The sequence below is a fragment of the Panthera onca genome, chromosome B2, assembly GCF_046562875.1.
Source record: "Panthera onca isolate mPanOnc1 chromosome B2, mPanOnc1 haplotype 2, whole genome shotgun sequence".
Classification (NCBI taxonomy): domain Eukaryota; kingdom Metazoa; phylum Chordata; class Mammalia; order Carnivora; family Felidae; genus Panthera; species Panthera onca.
The window spans coordinates 70869643-70888161 of NC_138343.1; the positions used below are offsets into that span (position 1 = coordinate 70869643).

Here is an 18519-nt window from a genome sequence, read left to right on the forward strand (position 1 = left end):
TGTCAAGAAGCACTGGGCTCTCATTCATACCCGTTAGGCCACTTGGTAGATTTCAATTCACCTGTAGCTGGTGGGCATTTAAAGAAGCAGCACACAACTATTCTGATGTTAACTGACATTAAAAAAAGTTAAAAATGGATGTTAGTGACAAAATTTTCAAGATTCTTCTATGCAGTAGATTAGTGACAGCAATATGATTGAGAGATCACTTTCTAAACACTGACCAAATGTCTGTGTCAGGTACAAATTACTGGAAAAAAGAAACCCGGAAAGATACCACATAAAAAAAAGCAGCTATAACTGAAGATGTTAATGGCTTCAGGTGAATGAACATAAGACTAGAAATGTGAAGAGCTACAGCTCAAGGCTAAGCTGGTTTCTCTGGCAATCTCTCCATTAGGGCTTTCTATTAACAAGCCCGTAACCAATTTAGTCAAAACAAGCCAACTGATATTTATCCTGGGTCAGGACCCGGGCCTGAGTGTTGGCTCTCTACCTAGGAGCTGTAGTGATCTGGGCCAGTGACCTGATCAGTGGCTCAGTCTGTTCATCCATAAATGACAGAGGATGATGATGCTGAACTCCAAGCGTCAGGCTTATGATCAAGCAAGATGTTAGATCATTTCGGAGTCGGTGAATTGTTATACAGATGTTATGCAACGAAATATATATCTTAATGAGTCTTCCAAATGATTAAATATCAAATTATATTCAACAGACCCTTAAAGGTGAGCACATAAAACTCCCTGTAACCTTGTTATCTGTTTTTGTTGCACAGAGTAACAGATACACTATTTCAGAAGGACTTATCATTTCAGGCTGTCTTATCACACGCCCGGGCTACCATTAACACTTAGCCACGAGGCCGGAGACAGGAAGCAGGACATGGTATGAAGGGCTTGAAGCAGAAGGCCAAAGTTTTTGTCCCAAGGGGCTATGAGGAATAAAGACAAAGAAAAGGGGGAAATGGGGACTGGGGGTATATGGCGATGATCTCAGATGTACTTCAACCTTCTGGGAGGCTGATGGGAAGGATGAGGCGAGTTGGATCTGAAGAATTCCAAGACAAAGGGGTTCTCAAATCATTTCCCAGGACAGAGCAAACTTATGCTAATCCAGTTTGAACCCAGAACCCATGGTCAAGAGAGTAAAGAACCATGGTCAAACAAAAAGGTCTCATTCACATATGTGAAGCTCCTTCAGCACCCAAGAGGCAAAGGTACTGAACTGAGAGCCAGCAAGGCGGGGGGGGGGGGGGGGGGGGGCAGACATACACAGTGGCCTGATGCAAGGCCCAGCAGAGATTCTAGGAAGTTTGGAGTACCAGTGAGTGCTGATTTGAGGGCAAGGCAGCAGGACGGTGGATCACTGAACACCTGGTGACCAGATGGGGACAGAGAATCGGCATTAGAAGGCCTGAACTTTGGCAAAAACCAACAGGTAGTTGAACATCTTTGAATTCAAAATTCTGAAAATAAAAGTAGACTCATTGAAATAAAAAAAAAAAAAAAAAAAAAAAAAAAAAAAACAACCTCTCAAAACAAACTCTAGACCAGGGACAGAAGAAATAGTAAATTGTCAGAGAGTGCTGAGGAATTAGCCCAGAATGCAACAAAGAGCAATAAAGGAATAAACAATACGCAAGAGAGGACAGCAGATATGGTGGTTAATTGAGAAGCTCCAAATATACTTAACAGACATTTCAGAGGCCAGGAACAGAGGTACTAGAAGGAAGGCAAAGACAGGGTGGCTGAGAATTTTCCCAAATTAAAGTCATAAGTCTCCAGGTTGAAAGCTTATGACAAGGAACAAAGTAGAAACAAAACAAATGGATACCATGAAACATGTTGTTGTAAAACTGTAGTAAAGTGAGAAAAATCTTAGAAGTTATCGGAGTAAGGGGTGCCGGGTGGCTGTTGGTTAAGCATCTGACTCTTGGTTTTGGCTCAGGTCATGATCTGGTGTTCCGTGAGATTGAGCCCTGTGTTGGGCTCTGTGCTGACAGCATGGAGCCTGCTTGGGATTCTCTCTCTCCTGTGCTCTCTCTACCTCTTCCCTGCATGCATGCTCTCTTTCTCTCAAAATAAATAAATAAACATTTAAAAAACATAAGTTATCAGAGTTAAAAGATGGATTATCTACAAAGAATTACTTTTACCAGCAAATACAAGTTTAAGAAAATATGAAGTAAGGTTCAAGTAGTTGAGGCTAACTGTCAACCCAGAACTTTATATCCAGCTATCACTTAAGAATGAAGGAAAACAGGGGTGCCTGGGTGTCTCAGTCAGTTAAGCATCTGACTCTTGATTCTGGCCCAGGTCATGATCTCACGATTCTTGAGTATGAGCCCTACATCAGGCTCTGCACTGCTTGCGAGCCTCTCTTTCTGCCCTTCCCCCACTCATGTTTCTCTCTCTCTCTCTCTGAAAATAAATAAACTTAAAAAAAAAAGAATGAAAGAAAAATAAAGACAACTCATAACATGAATACTTAAGAGACTTTGCCATCAGCAGAGCATTTCAATAAGGAACTGTTAGTAAAGAATCAAATTCAGTAATAAGAAAAATGAATTCAGATGAAAAAGTATGTAAGAAGTAATGTATAAAATACTGGCAAATCCAATTAACTATTACTCGTAAATAATACCTGTTTTTTTGTGTTTAAAAACATTTCCCTAGAAATCCTAAACCAGTGCTGTCCTATAGAAATATAACATTTAATTCCAGATTTTCTGATAGCCACATTAAAAAAGCAAAAAGAAATAGATGAAATTAATTTTAATATTTTATTTAACTGAATCTATCTAAAATTTTATCACCTCAACATGTAATCAATTTACAAATTATTAATGAGATATTTCACAAAGTTTTAACACTAAATCTGCAAAATGCAGCACGTACTTGACACTTAACAGCATACCCCATGCAAGTGTTAGGTTCTCACCTATCTATATTTGGAGTTCAAGTTTATAGTAGTTTCACACATCTGGGTTGTCCCAAACATATTTAAATTGTTCCAATAACTGTATCTAATACAAATTTTGAATTTAAGTTAAAATTGAAATTTAAAAGATTCACCTTCTTCTTTTTAAAGAGTGCTTAATTGGGGCGCCTGGGTGGCTCAGTCGGTTAAGTGACTGACTTCGGCTCAGGTCATATCTCACAGTCCATGAGTTCGAGCCCCGCATCGGGCTCTGTGCTGACAGCTCAGAGCCTGGAGCCTGCTTCAGATTTTGTGTCTCCCTCTCTCTCTGACCCTCCCTCGTTCATGCTCTGTCTCTCTCTGTCTCAAAAATAAATAAACATAAAAAAAAAAAAAAAGAGTGCTTAATTTCCTTACAAAGCTAGTGACTACCATACTGGATGGCACAGTTCTAGACCATAATAACCACAAAAAACGAGAGGAGGATGAACAGATGAGAAGGTAAAGCATGCTAGGGTCCTGGTTTTATTCTGGAGGATGATACAGTCACAGAATCATTTAGATTTGCTAAAATAAAATTTAAAGATAGCCATTAAAATTTAACGTAAGAAACAGGATCTATAAACTTCCAAATCAAGAGGAGTGAAATTAAGCAATTATTATGTCAATAAGGAAGGAAGGAAAAAAACAAATGACAAAAAAAAAAACACCCCACAAAATAAGTCATTAGAAAAAGTCCAAACACATTAGTAATCACAATATACCTAAACAAATTATACTTATCCATTATAATGTCAAGTGACAGGAAAAAACAGAATAATATATGCTTATGACTACACTTTTACAAATTTTAAAACATGCACCAGTCAATACGAAGGATTTATATATGACATATGTACCATAAAAGTATAAAATCATGGACTAGAAGGATACACAACAAATTCATGATAATGGTTACCTCTAGGGAGGCTGATAATGGAAGGAGACCAAGGGGGGGGTGGTGGTTCTAAGGAAAACTGAACTTTACCTGCAACATTTTATTTTATTAAAAAGAAACCTGAAGCAAAATGATAACATTAAAATGTGTGAATTTGAGAGGTGGGTAAATGAGTATATTATTTTCTGGATCTTTCTGTATTTAAATTTTTCTCAAATAAAAATATTACCAATAATGAGAGAAAAAAAAGACTAGAGGCAAACTTGTTCCACTAAGTCTAGTTTAACAGGGCCCTCACACAAATTCCATGACTAGGTTTACTCACAGCATTTTCTGCATTTCTTAAATGGCTTATAAACCTGGCTTATATACTGCCTCTTCTATTCCGGGGCTCCTGCGCTCAGTCTGTGAAGTGTCCGACTTCAGCTCAGGTCATGATCTTGTGGTCCGTGAGTTTGAGCCCCACATCAGGCTCTGTGCTGACAGCTCAGAGCCTGGAGCCTGCTTTGGATTCTGTGTCTCCCTCTCTCTCTGCTCCTCCCCTGCTCACACTCTGTGTCTCTCTCTCTCAAAAATAAACAAACATCAAAAAAAAAAATTTTTAAAGACATATCATTCATAATTGTTTCATCTTATATGAAGGCTCTGGAGTGGGGCAAGATGGGAAGCCAAGGGCACTACCACAAGGATGCAGAGCTCTCCTTGGGCTAGCATAGGAGAGCTGATGGGGAGCACAGATTCCTTCAGCAGCTGACCAACTGTTCCATCCCCATTCTTTCTTTACTCGGACATACCTCAGCCCCACCCCTGAGGATACAAAAATGCATTTAGGGGACACAACTGCATTTTCTGGAAGACTAAACAGGACCAGCAGTCCTTTTAGGAAACCAAGAAAAGAAACTTGGAATTTTTATCCCACAGACAATCCATAAGGAATCAACAGGCAAAAACTCCCCAACTGCCGAGTTTCTCTTCCAGTAAATAGCAGTTACCACTGGACTGAAAGGCACCGGTGGTGGCAGTGGTCAGAAGCCAAATTTTCTCTCTCCAAACTCAGGAAGATATCAGAGAAGATGGGAAATTCCTTATACCCTTCAACAGTTGCTTGGGAACAGTTCAAACAGCATGAGCCTGTGGACTTCTCACAGCAGAGAGATATGGAGGGTGTGGCAGATGGCTGGACGTGGTGAGGCTAGTACCCGGCTTGTGCCATGTTTCTTCTAAGCTACACAAGAGAAGAAAGGGGAGGGCTCGGGAGTCTCAGCAACAAATGCTGGGCCTTATGTCAAAGTTCCAAAAAGTCTTAATGATTGGTAAGTGTCGGCTCTCAGAGATTTTCTTCTAAGACTGAGAGACAAGAGCTATTGCTTTATAAGTGCACTACCTGAGAGCCTACAGTATCTGTGCAATTCAAGCAATCATTTTCCAGCAGCCACAGAACAAATCCAGTCTCAACTCCTGGGTTGTCCATGCCAATGCAGGAAATTAGGGAGCAGACATAACAGTGCAAATAAACCAGTAATTACTTCTTTTAACCCAGGAAAGGTATTACTTTGAGGTGATTCTTCTCTAACTTGCTGGCCAGTATTTCTTTTTTAAAGTTTATTTTTTGAGAGAGAAAGAGAGAGAGACAGAGTGCGAGCGGGGGACGGGCAGAGAAAGGGGGACAAAGGATCAGAAGCAGGCTCTGCGTGGACAGCAGAGAGACAGATGTGGGGCTCAAACTCATGAATCCTAGATCATGGTCTGAGCTTAACCTACTGACGGTTAACCTACTGAGCCACCCAGGCACCCTGGCCAGTATTTTTTTTTTTTTAATCTCTTTATCAAAATTTCTTTAAAAATTAATTTTATGTTTTTTGTTATAAACCCAAAGCTACAGGAAAGAAGCAGTCTAAGAGTGAGCTGGTTAGCAGAGGAAATTCTGGGACAAAAAATCCAAGTAATCCACCCAGAGAAATGTGCCCATAACTAACTCTTATCACTCTTCAGCTAAAATGAACACAGAACTCAACTTTTTAACACAGTATGAATTCCCCCCCTCCTCAAATGGGGGCAATGCCCATGAAATTCTGGAGGTTTTTTAAAATAACAGGTAGTTCTCTTAAATTCAAATATTCCTATGACATATGAAACAGATACTAAAATATTGATTCAAAGCCACAGGATCACTATTTAACATTAGCATGATTGTTTTTCATTCATCCCGTAGGCCTATGTTTGGGATCCTCCAATACTTCACTGCTTTGTAAAATAATCTTTAAAAACCCAATACTTACAATTGAGAGATCATTTTAAGAGGATTAATAATCAAACTAATATTACATTTCTCTGCTACCTCCTTCCTTGCTTATGCCTGTTAATTTCATCAACTTATATAAATCCAAATTGCAGTTATTAATGTCATGTCAGGCTAGTATGTCTTCCCCAAATTTTATTTTGTTGTTAGAGATAAAAATAATTGAGTTAAAAACTCTGCTTTAGAAGACTTTGGATGAACTGAAATAAATAGCAACTATCTCTTTTCTGAGGGATACTTTTAGGGAAAATATCTCACATTGTATTCAGGTATAAAAGATAACCAAAAATAAAGAATAAGCCATGTTCTAGGATGTTCAGTGAAATTTTATTAGCATTTTATATATATATATATATATATATATATATATATATATATATATATGTAATGCAATAACGGAAGTATATCTTCAATGAAATAGTCTTAAATATTTCACACATCTCCTTGGTCTGAATTGCCTTTTCTACCCGAGTTACGTTTTTCATGTGAGTTGTACTGCATCAATGGGAAAGCACTTGGTTGAAGTCAGAAGCCTGAATTCCAGTGTGGCTCACATCTCACTTCCCTCTGCCCAAGTTTCTTCATGAGTACAAGTGAAAGAGACAAGGGACCAAGAGGAATAATAATAATAATAAACAATGTATACTGCACTTATATGCAAGGCAATGATCTAAATGTTTTAAATCTCACCACAATCCTGTGAAGTTGGTAAACTAGCATCATGTCCATTTTATAAATGAGGAATTGAGACCAGAGAGGTTAAGTAACTTGCTCCAGATTACCCAGCTGGTAAACTTGCCTGTAAGTGAAGACCTGGGATTTAAACCGAAGTAGGCTGGTTCGGAGTTCATTCTCTCTCTCTCTCTCTCTCTCTTTTTAAGTAGGCTCTATGCCCAGCATGGAGCCCAATGTGGGCCTTGAACTCATGATCCTGAGATGGAGACCTGAGCTGAGATCAAGAATCGGACGCTTAACTGATAAACAACCCAGGTGTCCTCAGAGTTCATTCCCTTAACTACTACAACACTCAGACTGATTTGTTAGTTTTCCGAATTTAAAAATTAGGTGCAGATCTAGGATGCTAGAAGAGCAAAGGGTTTCCAGATTGGGAAATATCTTAATCTATAGATGTAGCCAACAAACACACAATATGTAGTGGAGTGTTTCCTATTCCCCCCTCACTGGTGAGCCTCTTGGAATAACAATAAACAATGTCCCATTTAAAAATACCGTATGTTGAGATGCACATAAATGTACTATTCTGGGTTTCTAAATGGTTACATACACAGATAAAAGTATTTTTATCTATTAAAACAATCAATTTTTGTAGAACTTTACATTTTTCTTTTTTCTTTTAATGTCTTTTTTTCTTTTTGAGACAGAGAGAGACAGAGCATTAGCAAGGGAGGGGCAGAGAGAGAGGGAGACACAGAATCTGAAGCAGGCTCCAGGCTCTGAGCTGTCTGCACAGAGCCTGATGTGGGGCTCAAACTCACGGACTGTGAGATCATGACCTAAGCTGAAGTCGGTGGCTCAATCGAATGAGCCACCCAGGTGCCCCGCACTTTACATTTTTCAATGTACTTTTACATTGTTGTTGTATTTGGTCCTCTCAATAGCATGGGAATACAGAGGTGTGACCTTAATATTCCCATTTTACAGATGAAAAGTAGAAGTTCAAAGAGTCAAGTGACTTTCCCCTTCTAAAGAGTGGTGGAGTCCACACTACACCCAAGTCTTCCAACTTGTATACCAGGGATCTTTCCAGATGGTTACTTTATTTTCCTATTTGCGCTGGTATGAATTAATTTCTAGCAAATGGTAAGCACAGTTACGATGTCCTTGTATTTTTGCAAAATTAATCAGCTAGCTCTGATGTGACTGACCTGTGGCCACAAAAAAGGGGGATAATAAAATTAAAAATTATAACTAAAAGGTAAAGGAAAGCCATGAGACGTAGAAAGAATAGAATGTATTATATGGAATGTAGAACTTCAGAAGGAGCCTTCAAAGCTTCACATTTTGACCACCTCAAATCTTTGGTATGTTTATTGCCCACATACACCACGCTTAATACTCATGATTTCCTACAAAATAGAATTCTGCCCAGTATTGTAAAAAAAAAAAAAAACAAAAACACAGCTTATATCCACAAAGAAAAAAAGAGAGAGAAAGAGAAAAAAAGAAAAATAAATATGGAACCCAGGGTAGACTTTGTATTTATCTTTGCATGGGGTCACATAATCAAATTATAATTTTAAACTAATATCACTTTATAGTATACCTTTTAAAAACAAATTTTGTGGGGAGCCTGGGTGGCTTGGTTGGTTGAGCCTCTAACTTCAGCTCAGGTCATGATCTCATAGTTAGTGAGCATGGAGCCTGCTTGGGATTCTCTCTCTCTCTCTCTCTCTCTCTCTCTCTCTCTCTCTCTTCCTTTCCCTCTTCCCCTTCCCTGCTTGCACTCTGTCTCTCTCTCTCTCAAAAATAAACAAACATTAAATTAAAAAAATAAATGTTGTGATTAAACATTAAATAATTGGTAAACCAGAACTCTGAAATAAAAATCCATTCAGTCCTAGGTTCAATAGATTTTCCAAATTATAAAGCTTTTATTCTATTCGAAGAGTTCCCAAAACAAAAGCACCGGCTCATTTTTTAAACGCAATGCTTAAGTAATGGTAATGTAATATTTACGTTGCAACCTCTCAATATATTGTATAATATGCAAGCGTACTTATGTGTTTCTGATCACAGGGGACTATCTCTATTAGCCTATATAGAACAAATTAATGAAGACAATATATCTTGGAAATAGTAAATCCAGCAGTTTGTTGTAATTTGAAGAAACACTGAGTCTTAGACTTTCAACACTCAAAGATATTAATACTGGGGTGAGGAAATTGTGCATGTATACATATATATCTTGTATATGGCTCTACAGTCTATTAGTTACTGGCATACCAGAAGCCTTCACGATAATGTATGTGCCTCTCTCAGAAGCAGAGGCCTGACCCTGAGGCCAACCTTAGGGCATGATCATAAATAATAAATACTTCTTGGGTAACTTGTACTGGCACCTAGAAAAAATGGCCATCAGCCTATGTCTATTAATAAAGACAACATTTTAATCAAAGGAACATTTACGTATTTATATAACTCTTGATTTTTCCTTGTTTCATTCATTGGGCATCTTCGTTTAAGTAAAACTACATGAGGTTCCTAGATATAAACATTTATGGGACGTATTGTGGTGTAATGGTTAAGAGCAAAATTCTTGGGTAAAGAGGGTTGGGTTAGAATTCCTGGATCTATTACCTCCTAGCTGTGTGACCTAGGGGGAATTCCTTATTCTTACTAAATCCCAATATTCTCTTCTGTGTATGAGAAAGGCCGTAGGGCTCGGCGGTTAAAAGCACAGGCTTTGGAGCCAGACTACCAGGACTGCAATCCCAGCTGGGCCATTTCTTATCAAGGGGGCCTTCTGTGAGACCACAGTCTGAAGAGTACATACCTTACTGGGTGGTTGGGAGGGTTAGGTTCATTAATGCAGAGTGCTCAGAACAGTGCCTGAATTCCAGAAAGCCATCTAAATGTTAGTTATCGTGGCTGTCGTTACCATATCTGTGAGATGAGAATAGCCTCACATAACAGTTGTGAGAATAACATGAAATAATATGAAATTACACCATAATACTTCCCATATATGTTTGTTTCTAGTAGCTTCACATACTTGGGTTTAAACTAATGAATGTAAAGCATATAAAAGCTAAGGTCTGGTACATCCAGGCATTTAATAAATGGTAGCTACTTAAATTTTAATAGTAATAAATGTATTTATATGTTGTTACTGCTGTGTTTCCCTTGAAATATTAAATTTGCAACTCATTTTGAAATTTAAAACTGTTTTTTCTATTTCCCGACTTCTGAATAGTGTATCATTTACTTTAAGTGTGATCAAATATGCATTTGCCTTAGGCATCTCTAAATGGCCATTTCTGAATGTGTCCACAAGATATAATAACACTGGACTCAATAAATACCATGACCAGGAACCAATACTTGATTTGACTGAACTCTTCTAAGAAGACAGTGAAATGTACAAAAAATAAGCAGCCAGTGAAAAAGGAATTCAACATTTTGATTTGGTTTGTTATCTTCAACACTGATTTTTAAATTACTCAGGAGACTAACATCATATTTCAACATACTAGGTACTGTGAAAGCAGACAGCTTAAATGGTGTTTATTTCAGTCACCATTTCCAAATTGTACCCTGCAGGAAAGTGGAATATATTTAACTTGGGTATAAACAAAAGCAGTGTTTTAGGTGGAAAGTATAGGAAAAGAGGATCACTTGATAACTGATTTGCCAAGGGAATTTTAATGTTATATGGAGATATTTTTAAACATATTTTTTCTTTGAGAAAACACAACCCTGTAAAAATGCACCAGATTAAAGCTTATGTTCCTTCAAAAACACTACATTTGTTATTCAGTTGTTGAACATCTATTTCTGTAACTGCAGTTAATTAAACTGTGCAATCTACCTGTTCCCTATCCATGCTGTGTGCCATTTTATCCTCCTACCAAATGGAAGCATGGTGCTTATTTATTATTATTTCACTGTAGTTCTCTGAATAATTGAAAATATCATTATCACAATAACGAACACCCCATGTGTTTTACACATGGCAAGTGCTATGCAAAGTACTCTGCATTCACAATCTCATTTAATTTCTCCAACAACCCAATGAGGTAAAGCATATTTGTATCCCAGTTTGATAGACAAGAAAACTGAGTCTTAGAGAATTAGGAACTTAGAAGTTTAGGGGGAAGTGAAGTAATGTGCCCTAAATCATACAGCCAGTAAACGGTACATGTCAGAACCCTACTGGACTACCTCCTCAACAAACATATGAAATAATTAAACTTACTACTTTCTTCCCTTGGAAATGATTCACTCATGCACTTGTTCAACAAATAGTTATACTACTTGTGCTAGGTGCATGGGATATGAGAAACATCAGAGCCATCAAATATTTCACAGTCAAGTCAAATTAGGAAGATTACAAAGTTAAATCTAAATTAGGTAATCAAACCATGTGTCCCAATTTAGAAACATGGTGCTTGTCAGACAACTACCTTTAAAATAGAAGAGAGTAAAAAAATAAAAATAAAAATACAAGACAGTAGTTAAAAGAAAGGCACTAATGAGGGAGGGTAGTTACTGCATACAATCTAATCTCAACTGTTAACAGGCCTTGAATTTAACTTCCTCATATTTCAAAGAAAGCAAGACTTCACAGAAAAACCAATGACAGATCACCTTTAATAACAAACTAGCACTGATCCTCTTGTGATTTAAAAAAAAAAAAAAAAACCTATCACCTTCAACCCTTTTAACCAAACAATTTCTTGTCAGTATTTTTTCTCTGGACATGTGGTCTGGCCAAACCTTTCAATGCTTTTATCTTTTCTTGTGGCTCATTATCATTTCTTGCCATAAATTATAAATATTTACATATGTATACTACCTACCCTATCAGACTAAAGGATCCTTAAAAATAGGGGCATTTACTCATTCACTTCAAAAAGGGTTGGAAAAAAATCCAATTCACTTATTCTCCCAACATGATGATACTTTGCATAAAGATGATACTCAATAAATGTTTATTTAACATGGAATGAGCGAATGAATGAATAAAATGTACAACTCTGCCATTTTGGAGCCTTTACTCAAACATAGGTACCATCTCAATATTAACTCAATTAAACTCAGTAAGCATCTGGGTGGCACACTACCTGTAGTTAGACCCTTTCATATTCATACTGGAGACCTCAGTATGTTAAAAAGGCTATTCACCCCAAATTGATTTACAGATTCAATTCAATCCCTATTAAAGTCAAGGGAGGTATTTTTGTAGAAGTTTATAAGCTGATTCTAAAATTTATATGGAAATGCAAAGAATACAATAGACACAACAATTCTGAAAAAGAAGAAGAAAGCTGGAGGACTGACACTACCAGATTTCAAATCTTACTCTAAAACCATAGTAAGCAAGATAATGCAGTACTGATCTAAGGACAGGCATATAGACAATGGAATATCACTGACAGCCTAGAAAGAAACCTTTACATTTAAGATGAACCGATTTTCCACCAGAGTACCTAAGCAATTTAGTGGCAAACGAACAGTCTTTTCAACAACTGGTGCTGGGAAAACTGGCTATCAACATGCCAAAAAATAAAAAAAGAGAGAGAGAAAGAGAGTTTAAACCCTTATCTCACACTAGGTACAATATTAACTCAAAGTGGATCATAGAACCAAATATAAGAGCTAAAACTATAAAGCTTTATGAGAAAATAATTGTGACTCTGGATTAGGCAAAGATTTATTAAACATGACACTAAATGGATTTATCAAAATTAAAAAAACATGTTTTTCCAAATTTTAAAAAGCCACAGATTGGAAGAAAATATCTACAAATCACATAGCTGATAAAGGTCCTGTGTTAGAACATTTAAAGAATCCCAACAACTCAATAAGAAACAACCCAATTAAAAACCGGGCAAAAATATCTGAATAGACATTTCACCTAAGACATACATTATGCTAGTAAGCACACAAAAAGATGCTCATCGTCATTAGTTATTATGGAGATACAAATTAAATTTATTAGAATGGCTATAAGCATAAAAAGTGACAATATCAGGAGCGCCTGGGTGGCTCAGTCGGTTGAGTGTCTGGCTTTGGCTCAGGTCAGGATCTCACGGTTCAGGAGTTTGCCCGCATCAGGCTCACTGCTGTCAGCATGAAGCCTGCTTTGGATCCTCTGTCCCCCCTCTCTCTGACCCTCCCCCACTTTTACTCTCTCAAAAATAAATGCAAACCTTACAAAGAAAAAAACTAAAACTGACAATATCAGTGATGTTAAAACACTGGAACCCTCATCCATTGATGGTATGTATAATCACTTTGGAAGACAGTTTGGAAGTTACCTAAACGTTAAAAATAGACTTTCAAACCACCCACCAGTTCTACAGTTAGGAAAGTTCCCAGGACAGATGAAAATGTGCCCATGAAAGACTTATATATAAATATTCACAGCAGCGTTATTCATAATAACTAAAACCTGGAACAATCCAAATGTCCATCCATTTGTGAAAGGATGAACAATAGATGATCACTGGGCAACAGAAAAGAACGAAATACTGATTCATGCTAGAACACATATGGACCTCGGAAACATTATGTTGAAAGAAACCAGACACAAAAGACTACATATTGTTTGATTCCTTTTATGTAAAATTTCCAGAAAAGGCAAATCTCAGTAGATTTGTGGTTGCCTAGGACTGGGGTGGGAGCAGGGACTGGCTGTAAAAAACTTGAGAAACCTTTCTCCAGTGATGGAAATGGCTCAAAACTGGATTACGGTAATGTCATAAACTCTATAAATGTATGTAAAATTACTGATTTGCATAGATGAATGGACATTATGGGAAGTAGATCATACCTCCAATAAAGCTTTTTTTTTTTTTTTTTTTTAGTGTTTATTTATTTTTGAGAGAGACAGAGACAGAATGCGAGTGGGTTAGGGGCAGAGAGAGAGACACACACAGAATCTGAAGCTGGCTCCAGGCTCTGAGCAGTCAGCACAGACCCCGATGCGGGGCTTGAACTCACGAGCTGTGAGATCATGACCTGAGCTGAAGTCAGACACTCAACCAACTGAGCCACCTAGGTGCCCCAAGCTTTTTTTTTTTTTAAAGTAAATTATATTCCCATCCATATAGCCTGACTGCTGCTAGAGTGTCAGTACAATTCAGCACTTAGCAGTGATACTTCCAATCTTTTTTACCAGACTGGTTTTTTAAAAAATCACATCTCCTTATTCTTAATAATATACATTTCTTTGATTTCTAGCAAATCTAAACATTTCATCTATTTGGGTCTGCTAGTTTCTAAATATACATCTTTTCCATAAGGACATGTGAGACTCTTTTATATTTTTAAACTAGCAAACTTTTTTCGGTGATCTGTGGTACAAACATTTTTTCCCAGTTTTCGTAAGTTTTTAGATTTTATTAACAATAGGTTTTTCTTTTTGTCATACAGAAATATTCATTTTCATGTAGTCACATTCATCTGTATTTTCACTTCCAGAGTCTGTCTCTGGTGTTTTGACATGTGGTATTCTTTTGAAACAGTAATCAGAAACCTTGAATATTGTTAGTTAATCATCCTCCGTGCCAAGCCCAGCACTATCGGGCCTTTCTACTTTAAGAGAAGAAAACCCTAATTTCAAATTTCAAAGCTAGAGGCAGACAGCCTTTTCTTCTTTAAGCCTTTAAGTGTATAAAGAAACACGAATGTTTATACCCCGAATTCATGGACAAGTGCCTCATTAGAGAACTTCTGATGTGATACACTAGATATTTCCAATAGTTCTAGTGATGAGATAGTGGAAAAATAAAAAGAAGGATGTGAAAATGTGGTTGCTGTTGCTAATCATGCCAGGCTATGACTCTAGGCCTCACTGGCTGATGCCTCTTTGTAGGACATCATATCATCATATAACAACGTGACCAGTGTAGGCATTCATGGATGTCTGACCAGAACACTCTAGAACTCAGTCACTCATTATCTCACAACCACTGCATTCATGCATATTATCATTTTCCTTGCTATGTCACTCACTATTAATAGGTGGTGAATGACCCATCACCCATTAGGTAATAAATACAGGAAACTGAATTTCATTCTTATTTTACAAACTCAGAAGGAGATTTAATGCTAACGAAAGAATTCCTTATTGTTGAGTGCTTCAAAAAATTCTACAGCAGTTATAAAAAAAAACCACCTATTTGGTTTAACATAGCTATAACTATCACACAAAGAGATAAAACAAAGATATGATTAAGAAATAAAAGAACATTTTATATTAATGTGGATATTATGGCTTTTAAGTTGTATAGCTGGTTAAGAAATAATCAGAAGAGGCATTGAAATGCCTGATAACAGAAAATGACTGTTTTTCTCTGTATATATTTGAGTCCCACCCACCCTTGCAGGACCAGCCCAAATTCAACCTTTTTTCCCTATCAATTCTACAGCATTTAGAATCTATACCTATACTATATATTCTGGCACATATATACAGTCTTAACATTATTCAAGTGTTTAGTGCCTGTCACTCTTATCATCTTCAATGAATTAAATATAAGTTCCATGAGAGCAAACTATGTATCCCTACGACATTAAAGCAGTGGTAGGATTCCATATCCTACACTACAGAACAGCCTAAACAGGTGTTCATTAAATAACTTTTCTTGATTTCTGGGAAAAGTTGAAAAAAAAGGGCCAAGATGGAGAAAAAAAAGGTATTGTGGGGCACTTTCCTCAAATGTATTATAATGTAGAACAGGCAGTCCCTTTAGTCAAGAAAAATAATGTGGAGTAGTATGTAAATGCTTTAGCAGTTGCCCCAGCTTTACATACCTCAAAAAGCTAGGCACAGACTGTTTTCAGTTCTTCTCTTTGCATCCAGGCAGGCTTTACCTAAAGATAGTGCTTTCCAATGTAAGCTCCAACAAACTCCAGGATTCTATGAGGCAGCTCTAAGGTCTGACTGATAGATGGGATGGCCACGTTAGCTATGTTTAATTTGTGGCTGCTTCTTTTCAGGTATCAACTTTGGGCTCCAGGTATAAATGAAGAGCCTTCTTACTAATCAAGGACAGTTTTTCCATCTCTGAAGAATACTCTGATGTCCTGAGGGATGACATTCAGGTACTTGTACACAGGTTTGCCTCTAGTCCCAGGATGGCTGGCTAGCTTCTTCATAGGGGTGCTCCCTGCCTTCCAGGGAAATAAAACAATAACCAAAAGACAGTTCCTCTACTGTAATTCTTTTCTTCCCTACTGTTTCCTTTAGAAAGGTGGACAGCAAGGGAAGGTAAGAATGATTTCACCAATTCTGGCCCTTTAGCAACAAGGACTCCAGCACATCAGGGTCCATTATAATAATGGGTTTTGTGCATATCTAAGTTACCGTTCATTTAAATTTGTTAATAATTCTCAGGAAAGGGGAAGGCACCATTCACTCTGTAAGGATATGACTCTACTAGAATTCCTAACCCTGTCACTGAACCTCAGATAAAATGCTGAAAATAGTGGCATCATTTTAAATATCTAAGTTCTAGTAAAACAGGGCTAGAAAAAAATACTTTCATAAACATTAACTTTAAATAATGAATCTCAAATATCAGTAAATGCCATCCATTTTCTAGGGCTGAGAATCTCTGCATTTCCTAAATTCCTCTTCACCTACCGCCACTAAATGAAAAGAATGAGTGAATAATGTTTGAAAGTAAGGACTCTGAACCTACAGTATCTAATTAAACCTTGGTTACTAGCAATTGGTTGGTGCAATGTTGGGTAACTCATGTCTCTAAGCCCTAGTTCAATGGGGTGTACTGAGGAGTAAATGAAATCATGCAAGCCAAATTCTTCCCACAATATGAAGCACATAGTATGTGCACGATAAACTCTAAGAAAAAAAACCACTTTCGTTATATTTGTTAAAAAGTGGAGGCAAGTTTCCACCAAATTCTTAGTAATGGTAGGTAAGAAAGCAAAACCTTCTGTATTTTTAAAACTTCAATATTTTAAAGTAACGCATTCATTTACACCAATCAGTCCACAGTTTTTAATTGATAATGCAGGATATTATTTGTAATTTTGCCTCAAATTTAATACACTCACTGGCTCACACTGCTGGCAGGCGGTGGGAGGGTGCAAAGCATTTTCTCAGAACAGCCGCCACACACCGGTTTTCTCAGGGTGGAGGCAAGCCTTCCCTTCCCTCCCCGGGACAATGACGGGGTCTGAGCCCGGCACCTACGGAAACGTGCGTCGCGGTGTGCGATACTTGGTGTCCGCGACCCGCGCGGAAGGGGACGTAATAGTCCAAAAGAAACCGAAGCCGAGACGAAAATGATCCCAGTTCCCGGTGAGCACCGAGGGACTTGGGAGCTCGCGCACCCCGCCTTGCCCGACTGAGTGTGGGCTTGGGTCGCCAGAGTGGACCCGGTGGCCCCTGCCCTTGGCAGCCAGAGTGGGCGCCACTGGCGCCGTCCCGTCCGGTGCGTGGCTAACTCCGCCGCTCCCGCCGCGAACTGCGGGCAGGTCCCGGCAGCCCGGCCCCGCCTGCGCCGTCCCCAGCCCTGATTGACACTGGAGTTGGTACATACGGGTCTGCAGCGGAGGCGAGCAGGGGGGTGAGTGCTATTTTAAACATGGCTTTCCCTCTCTCTTGGCCTCAGAGCCAACGCGGCGCGCCCAGCCGTGGGCTAGGCCCACCTGGGAATAACCCCAACATCTGCCCGACTTATTTATTTTTTTCGATCTCTCTATGCATGGACTTGTTTTCCCCCAATCACTGCTTTTCCACAACCCGGCAGTTTCAAAGAGGAAACTCCCCTCCTGGAAAGGGGAATGGAAAGCGCTTTTGCTTCTTCTTGTTAGAAGGTGGAAACCATTCCAGTTACCAGGAGTTCAAAAAAGAAGGGAAGCGGCGTCGCTGGAGAGAAAGTAACATTCAGAAATCCTTGGGGACCGAGGGAGGAAGGGAGGGAAGGAGGAATGTCTGCAACAGGCATCTGAAAACAAGCGTGGAGAAGCAAAAAGATTCGCAAACCCGGAGTTACTACCAAGTGCATTCCGCGCAATCCATTGCAATGACAAGATCTGCTGTAAGCACAATTTGAAGGCCTTTGAAATCTTTTTGGTGAGACTTACCTTTCTCTTCGGCATAATGACTACGTTCGTGCAGCTAAAAAGTAAAGCAACGGGGTGGAACTGCAGACACCGCCGCTGGATGCTGCCGCTGCCCCTGCAGCTGCTCACGCGCAGGGCACGGCGTACCCGGCCTCTCCGACCTGCACCTCCGCGGCTCCCTCCAGGGGCCCTCTACTCGCTCGTCTCCTCGCTCACCCAATGAGGAGCTCCAGCAGCCGGCCGCGAGGCCCCATTGGCTGCGGCAACATTCTAAATTCCACGAGGGCACGCCCACCTCCGCGCACACGGTAAGCGCTGTTGTAGTTTCCACTTCATCGAAAAAATCTGCCTGGTGACTGGGCATGCCCAGTTCAACTAGTAACCTCCAAGCTACAGGGTCCTGGAGTTTCATTGTTTTCCTGCTCCCTTTTTGGATTGTGTCACTAGGAACAGCGTGGGCCTTTAGAGACAGGAAAAAGAGTAAGGATGGACACATTAACTTTATAGTGTAAGTATATGCACAGCAGGCACTTTATAGGTTTCCTACCCATAAAGGCTTGTAATGAATGTTACGTGATGG

The 18519-nt window shown here is 38.9% G+C and overlaps 1 protein-coding gene across 5 annotated transcripts in view; it reads right to left on the reverse strand.

Moving 5' to 3' along the window:
* The window catches only part of HMGN3 (high mobility group nucleosomal binding domain 3), a 31980-nt gene extending 13777 nt beyond the window's left edge, over positions 1 to 18203 (reverse strand). The window contains exon 1 of one of the 5 annotated variants that reach the window (XR_009605076.2): positions 17961 to 18173. Coding sequence is in view for 4 of the 5 variants with exons in the window: in XM_060616007.2 (XP_060471990.1) it covers positions 17961 to 17975 (15 nt within the window). In the remaining variant the exon portion in view is untranslated. Of the gene's footprint in view, positions 1 to 17960 lie in introns of all 5 variants that reach the window. The other 4 variants (XM_060616007.2, XM_060616008.2, XM_060616009.2 and 1 more) reach the window with 4 other exon arrangements.
* Between the last annotated feature and the right edge of the window lie 316 nt (positions 18204 to 18519).